This window comes from Sinocyclocheilus grahami, unplaced genomic scaffold (assembly GCF_001515645.1).
Source record: "Sinocyclocheilus grahami isolate Dianchi unplaced genomic scaffold, SAMN03320097.WGS_v1.1 scaffold268.1, whole genome shotgun sequence".
Classification (NCBI taxonomy): Eukaryota; Metazoa; Chordata; class Actinopteri; order Cypriniformes; family Cyprinidae; genus Sinocyclocheilus; species Sinocyclocheilus grahami.
In genome coordinates this window covers 1,253,708-1,278,668 of record NW_015505447.1, presented here as the reverse complement: position 1 = coordinate 1,278,668, position 24,961 = coordinate 1,253,708, and the positions used below count along the sequence as shown (strand labels likewise).

The 24,961-nt window shown below is 36.8% G+C and overlaps 1 protein-coding gene across 1 annotated transcript in view; it reads left to right on the top strand.

Annotated features, from left to right (window-relative positions):
- LOC107599531 (glutamate receptor ionotropic, NMDA 2D-like) overlaps window positions 1–24,961 on the top strand; it is a 52,310-nt gene that overhangs the window by 5,759 nt on the left and 21,590 nt on the right. The window contains exons 2-5 of the mRNA XM_016291156.1: window positions 5,098–5,364; window positions 10,263–10,591; window positions 21,451–21,565; window positions 22,874–23,079. Coding sequence (XP_016146642.1) covers window positions 5,098–5,364; window positions 10,263–10,591; window positions 21,451–21,565; window positions 22,874–23,079 — 917 coding nt within the window. The remainder of the gene's footprint in view (window positions 1–5,097; window positions 5,365–10,262; window positions 10,592–21,450; window positions 21,566–22,873; window positions 23,080–24,961) is intronic.

Genomic DNA, 24,961 nt, shown 5'->3' with positions numbered 1-24,961 from the left:
ACTTATGCAAGCGAATCGTGCCCACAGCTAAAGTTTAGCTGCTAAACTTTTAACACTTGAAACAATAATGGTGGATACGTTAGCGGAGTGCTGATGAAATGTCTGATGAAACAATATAGTTTGTAAACCAAAATATGCCTACTGTAATGTTTGAAAAACGACAGACAAAAGACGCTCTGTCTTAACTTTTAATCAGAACGCAGAACAGCTGTATTATAATGTCCAGGGGGCGGGTTCCATTATTATTATTTCTGGACTCCTTTTTAATGGTTAAATTAAATTGTATTAATCAAAAAGCATGTCTAATTAATTAAAATCATGAAACTTAAACAAGTTTACATCAATTTATTAAAAATGTTACAAAAATTACATGTTTAGGGCCCTAGGAAATGTTTTATTTTTCCCAACCTTATGTTTTATTGTTACCAAATTTTGTTTTAGCATGTCTAATTATTTGAAAGCATAAAAACAAGTTTCATTTATTCTTACAATAGCTTTATGATTTTTTTGCTCAGAAATTCTGTTGTGTATTTAAATTTTTTAAGGCATGAACATTCATTTAATCTATCTTTTAAGTAATGCAAATTATTAATTAATTAATTAATTAATCATTTAATATTACAATTAAAACATTGAAGAAATATTGTATGATTATTCCTTAAAAATAAGGTTTTAATAATTTTAGTAGTAGTAGTATGTACATGCTACTGAACAACAGTAATATATTTCTGCCGCAATGCCTTCAAGTTAAACCAAACTTTTATTTTGACGGGTTGCCGTGAATACCTTTACATTTCTGTGTGTGTATGACATGATGATAGTTTTACTCAAATGAAACAGTCAAATGCTCATGAAGTGACACTCAGAGCAGTTCTGGAGATGTTGTTCATGTATTTATGTCCTCATTATTGAGACGGCAGACCACCACAAGCTTCAGGCGTGCTTCAGTACAAGTAACTGTTAGTAAACAAAACCGTGTGTCTGCGCGATTAATTAACACAGAAACACGCAGAATTCATATTTAAATAGTGGTTTTGTGGCTTAATATTTACAAATACTAGTGAGAGTGGGAGTGGGAGAACTCCGCTGTGCGTGATACAGAGAGCGTGACCATAATGTAGAGACCGGGCGGGCCGCCCCCTAATATAATGGCAGGGGAGTCTTTATTATTAAACGAAGTAATTAGAACAACATCAGTCTACATTAATCGACACATTCTTAGGAAATAGTGGGTTCACAGCGAATTATCAGAACTACTTCAGTAAGACAGTAATATCGTGCTTTACCTGGAAACCTAAAGCTTCACTAGTTATACATCACATATTAGCATAAAAACTTGATATTTTGAGCACTCAATTGAAACTATACACATAACGTATCAATCGTACTTACAGGTTGTGGTTTGGAGAGCTTGTTAGTCCAAATTAAGAAGATTAGAAGCCAACGAAGATAAAAGCCAAGATTAGAAAAGCAGTCCTTGGTAAAATGACATGCACACAAGAAAAAGTTGGAATTGTATTTCTGTGGTATCCTTGAACACAGCATCTTCTCAACATGATGTAAACACACTAACTAGCGGAAGTGTTTGTGGGCAGGTCAGACTCTGTTCGTATTTCGTGGGCAGACGGGATTATGCAAATGTGTTACCCAGTTACGTATACCGGTAACAGACAAAAGATTTGAAAATATGACGACTCGTTAAGGCGAATTCAGAATCGACTCTCTCTTTTGAGAAACAATATTTTTATTTATCATGCACTTTTTTAATAACAACTTTGCAGATTGTTTTCATTTAAGGATAGCTACGTTATAAACTGCAAAAAAGATATTTTTCAAAAACCCATATGACCTGCTCTTTAAACAAATGCAAAAGTTGAAAAATAGGAAATTATTATTATTATTATATTTTGTAAATAATTAAAAAACAAAACCTATAAAATCACCATCAATTATAAATACCAATTATTTTTTTAAATTATTTATTTTAATTTCTTTGAATATGTACATCAGGAAGGTCTGAAATGACTCTCTTCCTCTCTCTTGCGTTCAGTAAAATGTAATAAAAGACATATAACCTGCTCCAATTTTGATGTATTAAATTTATTGAAGGAAATGTAGAAGTGTGGAAAATGTAACATGGCCAATTTAAAGTGCTGCACTGCTTCAAGTTACAGTACTACTGTAAGCTCTTTGAGCTTTAACAAGCTAGTCTTCATTTAAATATAGAGCGGAGGTGAGCCTTTATGCCTGATTAATGCTCTGCAGTCGTGACATTTTTCTCCTCACCCGGTTTGCAGCTCCTCTGTCTGGCTATTATTTGAAAGGCTCAACAAAATAGCCTGGCTTTATCCTTTGGTCACACTGTATGAACACTTGTTTTGCATATTTGAGGTGTTGTGTTGTAATGAGCATGTTAGAAAATGGGCTGAGTGCCTTGATTGTTGACAGAGATGTTAACAATTCCTCTCTTTTTTTTTTTTACAGGTATGTATCATGAATATACTAACAGTGTAAGTGTAATTATGAAAAAAACTGCCAGATTGCCAAGGTAATGCCTAGGGGGAAATTATTCATAAGGGAAAAGGACTGTGGAGTTTTTTTTTCTTTTATTTGCATTGGAAGTGTTTGTAATGTGGCAAAATTCAGCAAAATCAACATCAAATTGTTTGTGGATGTCATAACTGCTATTTTGTTCTGGCATTATACCAGGTGTCTATACTCTTTAAAAATGCTGGGTAAAAACAAGCCAATTTGGGTAGTTTTTAAACACAGTGTTGAGTTGAAATAATAGACCGGAGACATGCTGTGTTAATCTTATCTGACAAGTTGGGGTGCTCATTTACCCAGCAGGCTGGGTTACACATTTAACACAGATGGTGTCACGTTACGCTGCTGCGGGAAGAACTTAGGAGACACGGAGTAGCATGCACAGTCTTTAATGATGAAAACATGGGGTAATCCACAATAGGAGCTGGGCAAACACACATAGAAACAAGTAGAACCAACAAATACAAACTGAACAGACTGGGGCTTATAAGGACTGGATAACGAGGGACAGACAGGTGAGGGGAAACAATTAATATCAATCAAACTGAACAAGGACAGGGACAAGACTAAATAAGGAAACACAGGAAGGACTACGGGGGCAAAACAGGTCCAAAAGTCTGACAGATGGTAGCTCATTGATTCAACTTCATAAAATGGTTATTATTTTAATCTTTATATAACTCTAGAAATAAATTGATTAATACTGAACTTGAATAGGCTGTTTTTGCAGTCACAAAATAATTAAATCATATATAGATGACTCAGAAAATGCAGATAAAATTAGCAGTTTGGCTCTTGAAAATCAAATTCATTAAAATCCAGAAATAATAATAATGTCTGTGAAAAGATAATCATGGAGTCAATATGTTATAGACAGTGCTGTATTATTCAAACAATGGCAATATATTTTTAATAATTTATTGATTCTTCCTAATTGTTTTTCTTTAAACTCACAATCCCCCTGCAGTTCCTTCATGAACCCCAGTTTGAGAAACCTTGATGTAATGTTTAATGCACTTCATGTTGTTAATAATAATGAATAGAAACTGTTTTCTTTCTCCTTGTATTTTTATATCAATATTGTGCAAGATTATCCTATTTAAATCAATGCGATGAACATGTTAGGTCACAAGTAATCTAAAAGTAATCTGATTATATTACCTAAAATGTGTAATGTAATGGATTACGTTACTGACTACAATTTTTGTCATATAATTTGGAATCAGTAACAGACTACAATTTGCGAGTAATCTACCCAGCACTGGTTATAGACCAGCAAATATGTGCTTAAGCCAAGTTCAATATATGAAAACATAAGCTAATATTCACCTTTATGTTGTATCATCTCCTCTGTCAGACATCGGAGATCACCTCCATTATGATCAACAAAGCTGTGTATATGCTAACTGTACGCATTGACAGCTTTGTTTAATATAACAGGGGCCATCTTGTATGGTCACATCTCTTCACTCGCTCTGACACAGTGAATGTTTGTGTAAACCCAGCAACCCTAGCAAATGAAATTAGTTCTAAGTGAAGCTATACAAAAAACAGTATATTTTGCTGCAGATAAGCCAGGCGTATTTAACCCAGAGGTTTTTAAAGCACACAGAAACAAAGCCCTCATTCTCGCAGAGCACTTCACACTTACATTTCTCTATGTAAACTTCTCAAAGGGCTACACTTGAAATGTTTTCTATAAGCGAATCATTTTTTTTTTTTCAGATCAAGCTGTTAACATGCAGATGTAAGTAATCTGACATGGAAATTATAATTTGTCTGTATGTAATTTGCATCGCTGCAATTACAATATTTACTCTAATGTGAGGTTTTAGCAGCTGCAGTATACACAAAACATCTGCCCAGAAATGATCCTTCAAAGATCTACAGAGGTCACACTTAGCTCGTCTGAATTTTCAAGACATAAAGTCAATTATAAAGGCAACACGCTTCTCATTTAATGGCCAGTGTCACCAGCAGGCACAAAACAGGTGTCATGCCAAATTCGTGATATATTTGATCATGATTATGATGCATTAGCAAGTGTCAGACTAAGCGTTGCTATTTTCCACTATCTGAAATACGGCTTTACGTCAGAGTCATAAATCTCTTCGATTGTACAGTGGAATGGTCACCTTCCAGGGTATAAAAAAAAAGATGCTGAGATGAGCTGAAGCAAAGCTGAACTGACTGTTTCGAATCCTAAAGCAGCCAAGGACACTAATGTCACCTGAAACACAGGCTTATGAATAGCAATGAATCCTTTACGTCATGCTGTGTGGGTATTAAGAATGACTGTACTGATCTGAATGAGTAAGAAGCAGAGGCTAAATGGAGGGAAGAGAAAAAGACCAGATAAATGAGAAATACTGAAACAAAGGGCTTGTAGATGATTGATCTAAAACTACCAACAGATGTTCAGAGAAAATTTAGGCTGGAAAGGGAAGTGAAATCTGTGATGCCTCAGTCCTTTCAGAAGTTCCTCTATTTATGCTAAATATTATGTTGCAAAGTTTTACCATATTTACCCACAATTTCTTGTTCTTTCAGGAGATTGGCTCCGTCTACTTGCAGTTCTTGTGCTCCACTGACCTGCAGCTGGAGGTCATTTTCGAAGTTCTGGAGGAGTTTGATTGGACGGCTTTCTCTGTGGTTACCACACGCCACCACGGCTATGAGGACTTCCTGGCCATGGTAGAAGGCATGATAGATGGCTCCTTCATCGGCTGGGAGAGAAAGAGCGTAGTGATGCTCAACCTGACTGATGACCCGGGAGGGGCTCGTACACGCAGGCTGCTGAAAGAGAACGAAGCACAGGTCAGGAGTGAGAATACATGAATGCATTTGATTCCGAAAGTCTGAAACCACTAGAAAAAATGCTTCTATCTTGTGTGCTTTTGCAATTTAATACATTTCACTGACAAATTTATTATCAGCTCAAATATTTTAATGAACATTTTAGTTTAAAAATAAACACATCAGAATAGTATTTGGTTCGTCTCTCTTTTGCTTTAATGACAGCAGCACTCAAGCAGCTGCTTGAACTCAACAAGTTTGTATAAAACCTGATGATCATGTTCTCCAGCATGATCTGAGAATGATCAAAGAGCATCTTGAGCATCAATAGAAAAAAGAACATGAGACTGTCTGCAGAGAGGGATCACATGATCAGTGTTACAAATTACATATTATATACAAGTTACATATTATTGTATTATTAAATAAAAATACATTTTTATTGATTTATTTCACTTTTTAAATCCTAAAATGGTTCATTTCCAGATTCAAATCACAGATTTCCTGACGTTTTGACATTCATTCATTCATTCATTCAAATCAAATCAAATCTGAAAATCTAATTTTCTTGTACATCATTTTATGTCTTTTTTATTTAAATCATTAAATGTTGTTTATTTCTAGTTTCAAAGCCTAGAAATCTTTAATATGTGACCTGTGCTGGCAAAATGAGTCGGAATGAGCAAATTTAAAAAAAATTAGTTCTCTTCATTTTCACATTCTACATTAAAATACCTTCAAAATAATATATAACTTTGTTGGAATTGGACACAAAATGACTGAGCTACAGCCGTTTGAAGTCGATAGAGTCTTACTGCTTACTGTCTTACTTACAAAATTTACTGCGATTATTGGATGGCAGGCACGCTACAAATAATGAATGGAATAAAGATGTGAAATATTTTCCAAGCATTTATACCATCCTTCCAAGCAAGATACATGTTTCGTTTAATAATCCCAGATCATATGTAATATTTTACTGCATATTTACACGCTGAACAGAAATATCGTTTTTATTAGGTCAATTACTGTTGGCAGTGTGGTATAGTACACCGAGCTTCACGATTAATATCGCTAATCCTGCCCGAAAAGACCATAAACATTACAGTTCACGTCTGCAGTAATAATTAACTAATAGACATGAATCCTAAAAACGAATAATGTCCGAGCAAATCATGACTTTTTCACTTTACACCTACCTCTGACTAGGCTTAAGATTTAATCTCAGACGTAGCACTACGCCGAGATGGTGCAACGGGTATAAATTCTACGCACGACTTAAAGCGCATTTTACGTCCAGCCTAGTCTTACAACTGGGTGTACGTCTAGTTGGTGCAACCAGCCCCAGATCTTTCTCCAACCATTAACTAAACGTTCATGTAAGACATAACAGATTATGTTTGTGTGAATCTCGCCAAGACATTTTTCGCAATATTTCGCTCTCGGAGAGGCGAGTCTTATGCATGCGCTTAGCAATTGTCATGCAACGTCAGTCAGCACAATCGTTTTGTTTTCATCAGCATGGGTTTGAAAATCATATTTTACTAGTTCAGACTCTTGTCATACAGAATTCTCTTTGAAAATTCATAAAGCGGGAATGCTGCGCTTTGCAACAATATATCTTACAACTTGTAGTGAGATGCAGCAGCAGTCATCCAGAAGTGAGAAGAGAAAAAGGTACTCCTCTCCGTTTTTCACTTCTTTTGCCTGTAGCTCAATATTAGACCGTGCACATTCCGACTCATTTTGCCAGCACGGGTCACATATGATCTGATGTTTAGATCCCACTTTTTTTAAAAGTAATTTTACGTATTTTATTTAAATCTCAAAAAGATTATTTTCAGGTTTAAATCCCAGGCTTTTAATGAGATCCTATTCTTATCTTATTGTAATTGTCGTAACATTAGTATTATCTTATCATGATCGTTTAGAGAGAGAGAGAGACTGCTTTTAATTTATTATTGGGACAGCTCACATTTAAAAGCCAAAAACTTGGTAATTGCAAAGTTTTCACAAATAACATTTCTTGTTTAATCTGTTCATTTTTTCAAATCTTCATATAAATCCATCCATTTTTATATGATCTGATGTTTAGATCCCACTTTTTTTAAAAGTAATTTTACGTATTTTATTTAAATCTCAAAAAGATTATTTTCAGGTTTAAATCCCAGGCTTTTAATGAGATCCTATTCTTATCTTATTGTAATTGTCGTAACATTAGTATTATCTTATCTTATCATGATCGTTTAGAGAGAGAGAGAGACTGCTTTTAATTTATTATTGGGACAGCTCACATTTAAAAGCCAAAAACTTGGTAATTGCAAAGTTTTCACAAATAACATTTCTTGTTTAATCTGTTCATTTTTTCAAATCTTCATATAAATCCATCCATTTTGTGAACTGCACTGGAAGCTCTTTCTCTCAATAGTGATTGTCCAGTTCATTCTCTTCCACTGTTTCATTTCCTTCCATTGAACTATCATTCCCACTCCACCAGCTCCTATTTAATTTTTTCCCTTTTTAATTCAAAGTGGCTTCTCTGCCAGCACAATTAACAACTGTATTACCAAATCAGTCTTGGTTAATTATAGAAGCATGAATATGACAGCAAAAAGAGAAAAGACAGCTCTAATGCCCCAGAGCAATTATTCCAGAGCACCCCAAAATCAGCAACATAAGGTAAAGCTCCTCATGCGTTCGATAAGTCACTTCCTCCATATTCCCAGCTTCATTTCTCGATTAACCTTCTCTCTCATCGCTCAGGTATCCGTTCCACTCTTTCTTTTTCTTCTCTGTCTCTCTCTCTCTCTCTCTCACTCTCCTGCATTCTTTGGCATTTACGTGAAGGCTCCCAAAGAGAAGGAGGTCGCGTGACCTACGAAAGGGGAGATGGCATCCGTAATGTTACTGAGCAGCGTGACATTAAATGACAGTTTCCATCTGACCCAAAGGTGGCCAACTCAATTCCGCACAGGACTGGCCATGCCAGCAGACATCCTCGACGTTCAACAACTTGATTGATCCACAGTGTCCAAGCACCCAGACTTTCAGCCCCTAATCAGTGACTGATACAGGAGCACATTCAAAGTGCCTGTCACAGTTCCCGCATGGAAAAGAATGTGGAAAAAATTGGGGTTAGCTTGATGCAATGTGATAGGAACGTCAGTTCGGTTTTTGTAAGGGCCCAACAGACACATGCTACATGAAAGTGCAGATGTTATCGACAAGCTTTGTTATAAATGTAAAAACTCTGCCTTCAGTGATTTGCTTTGAAACATAAGCTTACGTGCTTTATTTTATTTTAAAAAGCTTTACCAAAAAGACCAGCATGCTGAAAAATTGTAAATGTAAACTGCTCCATTATCAAAACTGCCATCAGAATAAATAATTCATTCCTCCTTCACATGTTTAACCCTCAGAGACCCAGCGTGGAAGAATTGCAACGGTTGTATAAAGCAATGAATTAATAAAACAATTCTGCTAAATGTGGGTAAAAACAACACATAACAGTAGCCAATTCTCTAAAAATGTAGAAAAAATTGCATATTAACGCTGAAGTCAAAGTCAGCTGACGCAATTCTTAGTGATATTCTAGTGGTGGGGAAATGCTTACATGCCCTGAAATTTTGAAAATATTTTTTGTAAAAATTGCTATAACCTTATAATTTAATTAAGAGGTATAAATAAATACATTATATTTAAAATGTGCTTTTATATGAATAATTATTGCAGTGTTTAAATAGTCAAATAATGAAATGTATTAACTTTCCATCCCTTTATTTTTTCCCCTCCCAAAATACAAAGCTTTCACTTAGTGTTTAAAAACACTGTGGTAAAATTTTATTTTGCACATCTTTTAAATTATACCCCAATGCAAAATGTATAAACAAAATGTTTTCTTTTTTTAATTAATAAAAGCTTTCTAAAGACATGTTAAAGGGTTAAAATATCACATCATGAATATCAATGCTTGGGCCTCTGAGGTTAAAATGGGAATGAACGGAACCATCTACAGTGCCAACAACATGTCAAAGTTTGCATTGTCATCAACTGCAAGTGTCAAAAATATTAGAAGCTTATATTTAAGGATTTTCATTCATTTTTGCCCATTTATTTTGCTTTTTTGCACAAAACAAAAAAATTATAATAATAAAAATGAAGACCCATGGCCACTGAAAAAACATCTGGGGGTGTAGTCCAGTATCCAGAGCGTAGTCTTGCCCCTGCTGGAAGATCTATTGATTCCACACTTCTACTTTCACTACAGTTGTTAACTGAATTGTTGGAGGAGTGCAGGTCACCAGTCATCAACCCTCAAGAGTAGTTTTATCTCCCTGTCAGGAGCCTGTGGCTACATGTCGACAAGTGGGATAAGCGACCCATCTCCATCAAGAAAAACAACACCCCTGCACATCAAAGTAATTTTACGATGACTGACTTCTCTGACCTTTTTCTGAAACATGTGAAGAAAAAGCCCTTGTACACTATTTCCCTGGTTTGAGGTTTATAAAAACACCCTCGGTCAAGCAAAGGATATTGAAGAACATGAGTTAGTACATGTATAACAAGCTGACTGGATCACTCTGTTCTGATAGGAAAATCTCTGAAATCATAGAAGTATCATGAGGAGCCAGGAAGAGCGTATTGAGCTTGATGATTGTAATATGTTTTTTTTTTTGGTGTCTCTTAAAGTCAGCATATTCATTTTCTAGCTTTTTAAAATATTCTTTGCATGACCAAAGAAAAAAAAGACCAAAGATTTTTTGTTCTTATTTTTCTTCGCAGTAATTTACACCAATGGTCATCATGCACAATAAAATCATGAATGAGTAAATACATTTTGATTTTATGTCGACTTTAAAATGAAAAAGTGGTTCCTTTGAATACTTAATCCTTTCTTGCCCTTCCACTATTTACAGGTACGACTCCTATATTGCTCACAGGAAGAGGCGGAGCACATTTTTAAGGCTGCATGGGCATCCGGGCAGGCTACTCCTTCACATATGTGGTTTGCGGTGGGCCCAGCTCTGTCTGGACTTGGTCTTGAGGGTCTACCCAAGGCTATTTTCGCTGTGCGACCCCAGGGATGGAGGGATGAGCCACGACGGCGAATTGCAAAGGGTGTGTCAGTATTGACGCACGGTGCTATGGCTTTACGTAGGGAGTATGGTGGGGCCCGAGGGACGAGCTTTGCTGGGAACTGCGTGATGGATGGAAATCAAACACAGAGGGTGCCGGATAGGATCAGGTGAGAAAATCTACTTGATAGCTGATAAATTCATGGCTTTGTTTGGTGTGCATCCCTGTCTCATCCAAAAAACTAATAGAAAGAAGAACAATATACACTACCGTTCAAAAGTAAAAACAGAAATATTGTGAATATTGTGCAATATTAAAAATAATAATTTTCTATTTTAATATATTTTAAAACATGGTTTATTCCTGTTATGGCAAATACTGAATTCTCAGCATCATTACTCCAGTTTTCTGTGTCACATGATCCTTCAGAAATTATTCTAAAATGCTGATTTGGTGTTAAAGAAACATTTTTTATTATTATTGTTGAACAGTTGTGGTGCTTAATATTTTCGTGGAAACATTGATTCTAGCCTTTATTATCACTTTTGATCAATTTAATGTGCCCTTACTGAATAAGTTTTAATTTCTTTCAAAAAAAAAAAACTTTTGAAATGACCTCATTTTTTAAAGACTAAGCTAAAACTTGAATCCACAAAACACATATTTTTATTTTATGACGTCATTAGATAATCATGAACAAGTATTTATTTTAAACCATGATCCGCACATGATTGAGCACCTAGCCTTTATTATCACTTTTGATCAATTTAATGTGCCCTTACTGAATAAGTTTTAATTTCTTTCAAAAAAAAAAAAATCTTACTGACCCCAAACTTTTGAAATGACCTCATTTTTTAAAGACTAAGCTAAAACTTGAATCCACAAAACACATATTTTTATTTTATGACGTCATTAGATAATCATGAACAAGTATTTATTTTAAACCATGATCCGCACATGATTGAGCAGGGAGAAGAATGTCCAGCTACATTTGAAAGAATAAAAGTACTGACCCAAATGCAGTCCTGGCCCATTCCACTCAAAAATTTTAAAAGCATTCATTTGATAATTAATATTTATTACATTTTTGTTGTAATATATCTCTCCACAGACTCCTAAAACAAACTGAAATCTTTATTTCTGGCCACTGCTGTTAATTATGTATGAACACTACATTGACTTGTACTGTTAGAGGAAATTGCCCTAAACCGGGTGCACCATGAACGGCCAAAAAACATCTAGCGAGTTCCTGTTTCATCTTTTGCAGCACAAAATTCAAAGAGCAGTGCCAAACAGTGCAACTGTGATGATTGTATCAAAAACCTGTGTTATGTTTCCTGGGTCTCTTTTCACCTATCACCCCAATGAGGCCACATGTGTTCAATCATTTGATAATTAATATTTATTACATTTTTGTTGTAATATATCTCTCCACAGACTCCTAAAACAAACTGAAATCTTTATTTCAGGCCACTGCTGTTAATTATGTATGAACACTACATTGACTTGTACTGTTAGAGGAAATTGCCCTAAACCGGGTGCACCATGAACGGCCAAAAAACATCTAACGAGTTCCTGTTTCATCTTTTGCAGCACAAAATTCAAAGAGCAGTGCCAAACAGTGCAACTGTGATGATTGTATCAAAAACCTGTGTTATGTTTCCTGGGTCTCTTTTCACCTATCACCCCAATGAGGCCACATGTGTTCAATCACACACACACACACACACGCCCTTAACCTGCGTTTGATTTGTGTTTGACAGCCCATACTGCAGGGATTTGCTGCCTGTCAGTCATGCTTCTCACAAATCACTCAATCTCCAAAAAACTGAGGCCTCAAACAGCACCATCGACTTGTCTTTTATGGTGGGGGGAGCTCTCTCAGAAGTGTTCATGTCACTCAGACATGAACTGAGAGAATCATAAATCTTTTAACCACCTTCAAAAGTCAATCACTTAAACATGCCATCAGGTTAGGTTAGCTGACCCGGCCAGTTCATTTTCATATTGAGCGTTCTCTCAAGCCCACTCTACAAACACCTTTATCAATCATCAGATTTTGTTTGATGTGACATCTGCATACTAGGTGTAACCAAAATTATCCATATTTTAAAATTAATTTCTCTATTCTTGGCCTAAAAAGGGATTTGCTTCTCTACCTCAAAGTATTGCAACATCTTTTCCTTCAGGGAGTCAACGGACAGCCTGTACAATTTAAGAGTTGCTGCTATATGTTGCTCAAGGTTTTCCCATTGATCTCTATTCATTAGCGCCGAGCACGGAATCACATCTAGATCCTTTACGAGTGTTTTTGTACAGGCTTTTTCCATTGCTTCCCTCTCATTTAATTGTTTTCTTCCTTATTTTGAAATCATTGCAAACTGCATTTGAACAAACTCTTATCCAATCTTCATGCTTTTCATACTGGATTTAAGGAGTAGGGGAATATGACACCATTAGCACATTCTGCATAGCTTTTTATAGCTTAGTCACAGAGTACATTTTTGTTCTCTGATTAATTTTTAAAAACAGATGGGTGGGTCTCCAACATGTCTGGATCATATTTCAGTTCCAAAATCCAAACAAAAAAAATAAGAAATTATAGTTTGCATATTGTCTATTTTTAGGACCATTAAGATTGTGACACTGTGACATTATTTTCATGACAAATAAGCATATTTTCATTCCACATTCTTATTACAGCAACATATCAGGATATTATACTTTTTAATTTATTGGTAATTCTCATTACTTTCAATGGTGATTCTCATTAGGCTCTCATTAAATAACCTTACAATTTAAATAATATGCCATTATTTGTTTAACAGTATGGTAATGAGTGAGTGTTTTTAATTTTTTTGCCACGTTGTGATAATGACAATTTGAGGGAAATTGTCATGAAAATAATGTCATGATGCAAAGACAATGTTCATTTGGACCCCATTAGCTTTAATTGTATGGACAAAAAAAGTGATACACACTGAAAAATCTAATTAGTTGGGCTTACTTAAAAAAAGCATGCAAACCGATTGCCTTGAAAAAACTAAGTAAAGTGAAATAGGAATAGTATGTTGTACTGACAGATGCTTAGTTAGTATAGTTTACTTACACAAGAGTTCTAGTAACTAAAAAAAGAACTTTAGGGGGTACTTGATCCTTTCATTTAGGTTTACTCATGATTTAGTGTAGCTACTCACTGACTCCCAGAGTGCATTGCGGCATGAATAAATTATGCAGTTGCTTTGTTTTACAGTTGTTGTTTTTATTTGCCAATTTTACTTGCTGTCTTGTGTCAGTAGTAGCACAACCAAAAGAGCAAATAAAATGGTTATTGTTACAATTAATACAAAGAAATTAAATTGAATTGTTACCATTGTTGTGATTCGTGTGCTGAATGTTTAAGTCTGTGTGTGACTTTAGCATATTACCACACACTAAGGATTATATATACCCAATTATAAGCTTCTTAAGGTATTTATGAAAAATAAATTTTGCAGAAGTTAATTGACTAACACAATCACAAAATACATTATTAATTTAATTAGAAGATAGGTCACTTTCTTAAATCAACCCATTTATTACTTTTCTTCCCTTGTAACCAAATTATGTTGAATTCATATTGCATTGCTGCATTAACAGGATGATAATTATAGTAACATAAAGAAAGTTCCAAGTGCCCAACCAAAGGGAACGCGAATCACTATAATGGTGAGTAAAAAAATAAAATAAAACACATTTTAGGAAAATCAACATCAATTGAATATGAAGTCAGCTTATGTGATGTTCTCTCAAATATTTCAGTTGTATTGAAAATTCAACATTCATGATGACTGGGAAACGAGTGAATGCAACTAGTGAAAGATAACTGCAGACATGGAGGAAATGAGTGAAAAGTCTATTAAGACTCATTTTCTTTTCTTCTTCTGCTGTTGTTATGTTGCACATTAGCAACATATTAGTGCACTGCTACCTCTCACTGCTTTATTAATGTCTTTGGTTCCTTTGTGGCTACTTGAATATTTTAAGTAAGTGTCACTCAAAACAGTAAGTAAATTGTTTTTTTTTGCCTTGAAAGTAGCTGTAACTTAATAAAACATAGTAAGTATTCATTCATTCATTATTTATTTATTTATAAAGCACATTTAAAAACAACCCAGGGTTGACCAAAGTGCTGTACAGATAATAGAAGTCAAATACAAATGATAATATCTCAAAAAGAAAAAAAAAAATAATAATAATAAATTAGAGATCCACACTAAGCAAATGTGTTTTAAGTTTTGATTTGAAAGAGGAAAGTGATGACACCATTCGGATCGAAACCAGTTGGCTGTTCCAGAGTTTGGGGCCTACTTTACTTAGTATAACTAAGTAAACTAATGAATTTTACAGTGCAGGTTTGAAATGACATGAGGGTGAGTAAATGTTCTGTATGTTAACTATACCTTCAATGGTCCTTCAAACAGGCTACCTTTTCTTTAAGCAAAATATATTTTCTGTTTCTTTTATTTGAGTTTCATTTGAAATATATGAAAGCCCATTTCCGCCACGGAATAAAAAAATAAAGGTAATTGTTACTTTTTATCTCACAATAGAGTGGCACAGGTATGATGTCAGAACCCAGAAGTCTAATTTGCCTCTGGTTCCTTCAAGATTTTCCTATGGGATTTTATAATGGAGTTTTTAAATTTATGAGTAAAATAAAGCCTGTGGTAAACATAACTTGATGATACTTTGACATTTTGTTTAACCATGTAAACTGCACACACCCACACTGAAAACGCAAATTTGGAAGTTGTTGTGTTTATTTTTGAAAACGTATGTTTCTAATAGATAACTAGATAAGACAGTTTGGGGTGTGAGTGTGTGCAGTTTGTTGCAGAACAAAACATCAGCGTATTGTCAAGTTATGTTTACCACAGGCTTTATTCCATTATAAAACCCCATAGGAAAATCTCGAAGGAAGTCGCGGCAAATTAGTCTTCCGGGTTCTGATGTCATACCTGCACCACTGTATATTTTTCTTGCAATTCTGAGTTTATATCTCAATTCTGAGAAAAGAAGTCAGAATTGCAAGATATAAACTATAGAATTGTAAGAATAGTGAACTAGATGAATTGTGATGTGTAAACTCGCAATTGCGAGAAGAAAGTCATAATTGTGGGAGAAAAAGTCACCATTTTAATTTTTTAATTTTTTTATTCTGTGGCAGAAACAGGCTTCCATACTAAAAAAACACAGAATTGTGAGGTGTAAACACAGAATTCTGAGAAATAAATCAGAATTACAAGATTAAAAGTCGCAATTCCCTTTTTTAGTTTTTATTCTGTCGTGGAAATGGGCTCCCATAGAAATATGACCTGAAGATTTTTCATAAGTATGGTGAGATTCATGCGGCCTCTTGCCTTATTTTGTTTGATATTGATGAAGCTTTCTGAGATATGAACCACCCATGCTTGATATTTGAGCTTGTGGTCATGTGTTAAGTTGAATTGATTATTATAATGGTGGTCAGCTGGTTAATGGAAAGTTACAATACAGCTTCTAGTTTGAATAGGATTTATCTACGATCAACTTTTGAGTTGATGAAATAATGGAATATCGCTTTGATTTATATTTCTTTGTCCTCATTATATTTCAGCACTATCAGCAGTCCGATCAATGGCACTAGTTCACAGATTACATGTACGGTTACTGTATATTATATAGATTCGTCTGACCGTCTCACCGTATGACCATCTGCTCTGGGAACAGTATAATGCAGACACTCCAGATTAAATATGGAAGCAGATGAGCAGAGAGCTGTTCCTAAATCAGTCATTAGAGGCTGGCGCAGGAGATGAGAGCGCTGGCATTACTATGAGTAAGCATATGGCAACAGACCTGTTGCCCCCTACTGCTAACTTTTTGTTACTGCTTAAGTTAATGGAGTGTGATAAATGCTCACCTGCACTCCTGCCCACTGTTATTCACCCTTCATCGCCTTTCTCCTTTCAACCTTTTCACCCTCTTTTTGGGCCGTTTTCTCTCGTTTCAAATTGTTTTTGTTTCTTTTAGTCTCTCAAATCCCCCTACTCATATTTCTGTCATTTTTTCGCCTCTTTTTCATGCCCTGCCACTCTTTCATGCCCGTGCATTTCTCAGTCCTTGCATTCTTTCATAATAACTCTCCTCTCTCATCATGTCGACATTACTGTCCCCACTCTAATTCTATCTCATACTCTTCACTCTCTCTCGCACTCATTCTTTCCTGTCCCCCTTCTTTTCTCCCACCCTTTTGTTGGCCCCCACTGTCTCATCCCTTCATTTTTCCTCTCCGCTCTCGTCTTGCCCCTGCGGGTGGCTCTAAAGAAGCACGTGGTGTCGTTTTGCATGTAAATAGGATAATTGGTTAGGGTGCGCCGAATGCAGGGGGAAATAACACAGACTGTCACCAATGGAACTGATCTCGCAGCCACACAGCTTCACCCACACACACTCAAACTCAATCTTACTCTCATTCATTCACTCACTCAAGGTCTGCTCCATCCCTCATTCGCTCACTCTTACGCCCACTTCCTCCTATTAACTCATGCTGTCTGTGCAGGATGTCGCAGCAGTATTGACGTCTTCAGCCAACTTCGCCAACTTCCTCTCTCTCTCTGGTTGCGTTTCAAAACCTAGTGAGCTGCTTGTCTAGACATTTTTTTTGGACGTCACAGGCACATTGCAACTTTCCTGTATGGGTGCATTCAAATATTTCTACTTTTGTAGCATTATTAATGTGTGTGAATTTTCCTGCATAGGCTTCATTTTTGGCCATCATATTGTAGATACATTCAAATATGCCTACCTAGACCATTTTTGGGATCAAATTACACTAATATCATAGGTACATTCAACATTTTTAAAGACTGAGTTTGTGACTGCATCGTAACTGCATTCAAACTGCATCATGGGTGTGTTTTAATATTCATATGTAAAACATTTTTGAACATAATAGATTTGAAGGATCCTACCTAGACTGTTTCTACAAAGAATATTTTTGGGCAGCTGCACATTTTGAACATTTCTACCTGGATTTAGTTTTTTTGCATTGCAGGTATATGCAAACATTTCTACATTTGGGCACTATACTATAGATGCATTTGAAGGATCCCACAGTTTTTGGACATCGTGGGCACATTCAAATGTTCCTAAATGCATTTTTAGGCATTTGGCACATGCAAATGTTCCGTCACGTGTGCTTTCAAACATTCCTAAATTGAAAATATTTGGGAATTATAGATATATTTGAAGATACCAACCTATTCCATTTCAGCAAGCAGCGGTTTTTGGCACAGTATGTAAAATATTCATAGACAGCAGGCATTGGGTAGAGTGTTCCTGCCAAGATAACTTTAGATAACCTTACAGGCCTTTTATGGGCATCACAGGCACATTTTACTGCTTTTTTGGGCATGATGTGTTTGAAGACTCCAACCTAGACAGTTACTACAAATTGCATTTTTGGGCATCTTGGGCACATTGCTTGTCCTTAGCCAATATTTTTGGGGATCTTAGACACATTATTTTGAGGTATTAAGCACATGAAAATGTTACATCATGGGTGCTTTCAAACATTCCTACATTGACCATTTTTGGGCAACATGGATGTATTTGAATGCTCCAACCCAGACGTTTTCAACAAGCAGCATTTTTTGGCAGAATAGGTTTGTTGATTGTCCATAGGCATCATTAGGGACAGTTCAAACAGAACTCCTTTTTGCATTCCATTGCACTGATTTTCAATTGTTGCACGTAAAAATGCACTAGATGGATGTGTTTGACCGTTGCATTCGCGTCTTACATCTTTTGATGCCCGTTAGAATGTTCTTTTGTCTAGATAACCCTAGAGTCCCTTTTTGAGCATCATAGGCATGTTAAATGTGCCTAGAAAGCATTTTTGGGTATCACAGGTGAGCTCAAACATTCCTTCCGACAGCACTTTTGGAATTTAGTAGGCATATTTGAATGTTCCTCCTTACTTTTTTGGGCATCATGGGTGAGCGCGAACATTCCTACAGAGACAGCATTTTTAGCCATTTCAATTAACTTTTGAACCTGTATGTGAACCCAAAAAATGGGGTTCTAAATCTCTAAATCTCACTAGATTCTGGAACAGCCTCTCTCTCTTTATGACTTTCGATCATAGAGAAACCATATTGTGAATGTATACAGCCATATTATTTTGAGATACTCCCTCTTTCAAACACACATACACACAGCTGCGGAGGGCAGTGCCTCTGCTCATCACCATACTAATGCTGCTTTAATGGACACATTACAACCCCTCAAATGTTTCTGATGTTTAAACACCCCTCTGATGTTCAAACAATCTGCATCTCTCCTTATCCTGTCCTGGTGTGTGTGCCACACACTTCCTCTTCCTTGTGTCTCCAGGCTTTTTCATTTCACATTCCGTGTGACAGTACATCACTGCTACATTTCCATTTTGTGTCAGGCTCACGCTCCCTTTTTCCTTCCTCTCTCTTTCTCGTCTTCATTGTGATGACACAAGTGACATCTGTATTCCGCCACGTGCTGTGCTTTAGGTTGTTTGTTCACCCCACAATGTAAGGCATTAGCAGAACACATGTAATGTCAATGGCTGTGTCGCTATGACAACCTTGCAGGGGTCTAGAGCAAGGGAATGAGGAAAGTGTGGCATCACCGACTCGAGGTTGTTAAGATCGTCACGCTCTCCATTGCACTCTCGAAATGAGTGCGAGATAATTGAATTATGCCGAATTGGGCGTTTTCTTGAATTGCCGATCTGTAGCAGATATCGCGTGTGACTGATCAAACATGTTTGAGAGTGATTTGTAAACTCGAGTATGATTCCCTTGTGAGTATGCATGAAAAAATGCGGCATGAAAAATAAACAGCGTTGTTTATAATCTCCATTTTGTATTTCTAAAAGTGTTTAGTGTGCCATTTCAAGATGGAGGAATGAAGTTTAGCTAAGCAATACTGCTCACAACCTATTAAACGGGGCATTAAACCAGAAGCCCGCTGTAGCTGTCATTGCAACCGTCGCTTTTGAAATGAACATAATCTCTTATATAGAGCCTGACATCAATTATGGATCAGATATCAAGTACATTTTCTCCCAAAGACAGAAGTGGAAATACTTATGAGACATGTCTCATAAAAATAAGCCGAGCGCCCCGTGCAATGACAGGCTAAAATAAAAAAATGAAAAACGAGCTGGTTGAAAGAGTCTTTTTCTCTGGCCAATTACCTCATCACCAATGAAAAGAAAACTAGGAGCAGCTTCCACACGCGCAGGGGAGAAAATACTCTGTTGGGATGTTCACGTTTCGCATCTGTTCCAGAGTTTCAGTCCTACTCTTGTGCTCCTAGTTGTCATGGCGACTAACAAGAGCATCTCGGCAGCATCCTAAGAGCTCCAAACACTGAATATTGAAAACAAGCCACTGGCGAGATGACTGCCGTGTCCTGCCGCCGATCTGGAAGTGTGATAAAAGCACAATCGGAGCCGTGGCAGCAGTGCTTTAGGGCATGCCATTCATCCTCCATCCACCCAGTTCCTCTTTCGTAGACGCATTGATTCATTCCTCTGAAGGTTATCCTTTTCTTTACCCTTGCTTTTTTTCATCCATCCATCAAATTTTTTTTTTCATAATAAGTGAAAACATGAATAAATACAAATTTCATCAGTTTATTCTGAATAAATTTTTTCCCCGTAATCTATTCCATGAATACAGTTTATCCACTTGTTTCACTCTATTTTTTCATTCATTCATTCATTCATTCATTTTTACCCTTTAAACAATTCTTCATTTTTTATCATTCATTCATCCCATTTTTCTTTCTTATTTGTTCATTTATTGATGGTTGATCCTTTTTACATTTTTTTATTTTATCTGTCCATTCATCCATCTTTTTCTACATTCCCTAATTCTACACATTCATGAAAATTATCTTTCAGTACCATTTATTTTTTATTCATCTATGAATGTACCCTTTCTTCCAAAAGTATCCCTATTTCTTTTCTAATTTATGTAAATAAAATGAATATATTATTGATCCATTCACAAATAAATTTGCCTTTCATTCATTTATTTGTTCATTCATTCATCCATTTTTTTAATTCATTCAAAAAATTGCTTGTTTGTTACTCATTCATTCAGCTTTTTTTGTCTTTTTTTAAATCCTTCCATGCTCTCAATTTTCGTCTGTATTAATTAATTGATTCATTCATTTATACTTTTTGAGTCATTCTGTTTTTACGTTCATTGAGATTCTATGTTGTCATTTCTGTTTAATGTCCATACATTTTTCCTCTATTTCATTCATTCATCATTCTTACCCTTTAAACTATAAATTTTTTTATCCATTCATCCATCCCATTTTTCTTTCTTATTTGTTAATTTATTCGTTAAGTTGATCCTTTTTACTCTCGTTCATATTTTATCTGTCTGTTCATCCATATTTTTCTCTCTACTCTATTCGTTTCCTAATTTATACATCTTTCAGCACCCTTCATTTTTTAAATTCATCTATGCATCCATCAGCCCTTTCTTCCATTCACAAATACAGTATACATTCACCCTAGCTATTCAATCATTTATCAACAATTTTTAAATTCAGATTTCATTCAAAATATAGCTTGTTCGTTCATACATTTAGCTTTACTTTACTTACATTTGTTTTTTTAATCCTTCCATTCTGTCTATTTTCTTCTGAATTCATTCATTGATTCATTCATTTGGTTAGGCAGTTATACCTTGAGTTTTCGGTCGTTCTTTTTTATATTCATTGAGAATCAGTGTTGTCATTTCTGTTTAATGTTCAGCAGAGAAGGTTTGCTTAAGAATCCCTTAAGCATTCAGCACAAATCACACACCACCCCAAGTGGAGTGGTGACTAATGGAACTCCCATCTATCACTCTTTATCTCTTACTGCTCTCTCTCCTTCTCTTTATCACTTTCACTCAGACTCCTCCTTTATCACCCTGCTCTTTTTTTCCTCTTCTCCTCCTGCAGGTTCTTCAGTAACATAACTCTATCTGGACGGGACTATTCCTTTAATAATGACGGTTATCTGGCAAATCCGCTCCTGGATGTTATCTCCTACACTGCAGGAAGAGGCTGGGAGGAGGTAGGGGTGGAGCCAGTAGAATGCTTAAATGTGTTTAGATATTCATGGTTATCATTGAACTGTTTTAAATGCAGCTCCCAAGTGAGTTCGCATTTTGCCTTGCCATTTAAATGCAATATAAATGAAATGTGAAGAATGCATTTGAAATGAACCGTGTGTCACACAGAAGGGACTGAAGTGCATCAAATAATAAATATATGCACATTCACATTACATTTTGTGCAAAGCCCGAAGGTTGCATTGACACAATTCTTACTTGTATTATAATGTATAAACTGTGTTATTATTGAAACTAAGCTTGATCTTCATATTCAGTACTTTTAGTACATATACTTGTGATATAATTCAGCAAAATGATCAACCTACTGTACACTGAGAGTTTGCAATCTCTCTCTCCCTCTATTAAAAATTCTAAATTCATGGTAAAAATTAGTAGTCTGCAATTCATACCTTATGTTTTTACATGCTTATTTGTGTTTTATTGTATAGTTCACAACGTTCCGGTTTTTCCAATAACTTGTCTGTTATTTTAAATTACTCTCGAAAGGGAAATTGTTTTCGGCAGGGGACTTGAATGCAATTGAGTGGCAATTGCAAATGATTGCACATACAGCATTTTCCTGGCAAATGTCAACAAGCCATAAGAAATAATAGATTTTTGCAGGAATGTTTTTGGTATTCATGCACTTTTTGTCAGTTTGAAATGGCTAGTTTCAGAACCGTGCCAGTAATAGGGACGAATGGCCTCCAGGGCGGTACCTGTTCCGGGACCCATGGCGGATAAGGCAGACTAGGGAGCCATGGCGGAACAGGCAGTTCAGGGTGCCATGGCAGATCAGGCAGACTAGGAAGCCATGGCTGATCAGGCAGACTAGGAATGCATGGCGGAGTAGGCAGACTAGGAAGTCGAGCTGCAGAAATAGTAGATCATTCATTGTCGAGCTAGAACAAAAGTCTGTTTTGTTTTATTTTATTTAATTGTCATGTTCACTGACAGATAGTTAACACTTGGGATTGGGAATCATGGGATGTTAAAAAGGTGCCATGCTGCAGTAGCTTTGAAAGGTTTGGGTTTACGTGGCTTGTTGAAAGATAAAATAGCTGTCACTTGGGAAGACAGACATTTTATATGTGCTTCAGCTTCAGTTTCTTACTTAATAAAGTTGGCACTACATCCACAAACTGTCTTGAAAATGTCAGATGCCAACACCAATCATATTTAACGTACCATTATGAAATATTCAGCATCTGTCTGAAGTCTCAGAAAGGTTTTTGTGTCATTTTAATGGCATCTTCTTACTGTTGTAGGTAGGTTGGTGGGAAAATGGAGTGCTGCGTCTGCGTTACCCTCCCTGGTCCCGTTACGGCCCATTCCTCAAACCTCTGGATGACTCCCAACACTTGCGTGTGGTTACTCTGGAGGAGAGGCCGTTCGTCATTGTAGAGCCTGCTGATCCTGGAACAGGCTCCTGCATCAGAGACTCTGTGCCATGCCGTCTGCCTCTCAACAACAGGTCAAGGTTCACTCTGTGGATTTTTAGACTGGAAATATTCAACCTTTGGGGTTATCACTTTGGCAAATGTGTCAGTGAATATGCAGATGTTGCAAATTACATTCACATTACCCCAGGGGCATTCATTCCCTATCCTGTCACTAACTGATGGAATTTAAATAAATTAGAAATGCACGTAGAAATGGAAGAGGTTGATCAATGATAGTTCTGTGTTAGAGCACTTTACTTCATTTACTTTATTTAAATGCAGAATTTCTCAAAATTCTTCCTGGTCTAGCATACAGTGCCTGGGCGAATGTCACAAAAACAAGAACATGCCCAAGTCATATTTCATCCCAAAATCAAAAGAAAGATAATATAAATTAGTTTTATTAAATTAGATACATTATGATTTTGTTTAACCAACCAACATTTTGCATAAAAAAATTACATGACATTTTCATTATAATTAAACACATCTACACCACAGATTCCCTGTGAGAAAGCAAAAAAAAAGAATATCTATATTACTTATTTCAAAGTGTGGATTTTAAAAAAAATAAAATTAATAAACACTGCTATTAGATATAGTAATGACTACTTTTTGGCCACCAGTGTATATTTTACAGTAATTATTGCTGTGGTGCTGTCTCTTCAGTTAGGCAAAATGAATACGAAAATAAAAATCTGTTATATTTTTGGGTGCTGTATGGCATTCAATCTTTAGCTAAATAATGAAATTTTCTTGTTTGATCACTGCTCCAGTTTCTATTGAGTAGTGCTTGTTTTTAAAACAGCAGACCATTTCCTTTAAATAATCTTATTGTCAGACTCTGTTCCTGTCTTGTGTTGTGTTTTCCTCCCCCACGTGCTCCATGTTATGTTCATGCCCTTATTTGTTCCTTCCCGTTCCTGTCCTTAATATGATAATTTGTTCCAGGTGTTCCCCATTTAGTTCTTTTGATCCCAGGTGTGTCCCACTAGTTCCCTTTTTACTTAAACCCTGTGTTTCCTAGTGTCTGGTGTGCTGTTTTGAACGTCGATCCCGTGTCCTACGTGTGTTTCCCTAGATGTTTACCCTTAACCAAAGGAGGAGGATGAGGAGAAAAAGTCTGTTCTCCGCCCTCATCCCAGCCCCAGAGCTTGCTCCAGTGTGAGCTCCAGCCCCCGAATCCAGCCCAAAGAGGGTTTAGCCTGAGTTTAGCCCACGGAGGGCTCCAGTCCCCAAGTTTATCTTAGAGAGGGTCCCAGTCCCCGAGTTTGGCCCAGAGAGGGCTCCAGTCCCAGAGTTTAGCCCAGAGAGGGTTCCTGTCCCCAAGTTTAGCCCAGAGAGGGCTCCAGTCCCCGAGTTTAGCTCAGAGAGGGCTCCAGTCCCCGAGTTTAGCCCAGAGAGGTCTCCAGTCCCCGAGTTTAGGCCACAGAGGGTTCCAGTCCCCGAGTTTAGCCCAGAGAGGGTTCAAGTCCACGAGTTTAGACCAGAGAGGGTTCCAGTCCCCGAGTCTAGCACAGAAAGGGCTCCAGTCTCCATGTCCTGCCCAAGGAGGGCTCCAGTTCCCACGTCCAGCCCAAGGAGGGCTCCAGTTCCCAAGTCAAGCCCAGGGAGGGCTACAGTTCCCGAGTTAGGCCTACGGAGGGCGTCTAAAGACGATATTCTCCCCAAAAGTTTTTGGGGGGGATAGAAGGGGTCCGTCCGTGGAGGCCGGGCCGAGTGCTGAGGCCAGGCCTCCTGAACTGTCTACTCCGCCATGGCCTCCTGTACTGTCTGCTTCGCCATGGCTCCCCGAGCTCCCTGTTCCGCCATGGCTTCCTAGTCTGCCTACTCCGCCATGCATTCCTAGTCTGCCTGATCAGCCATGGCTTCCTAGTCTGCCTGATCTGCCATGGCACCCTGAACTGCCTGTTC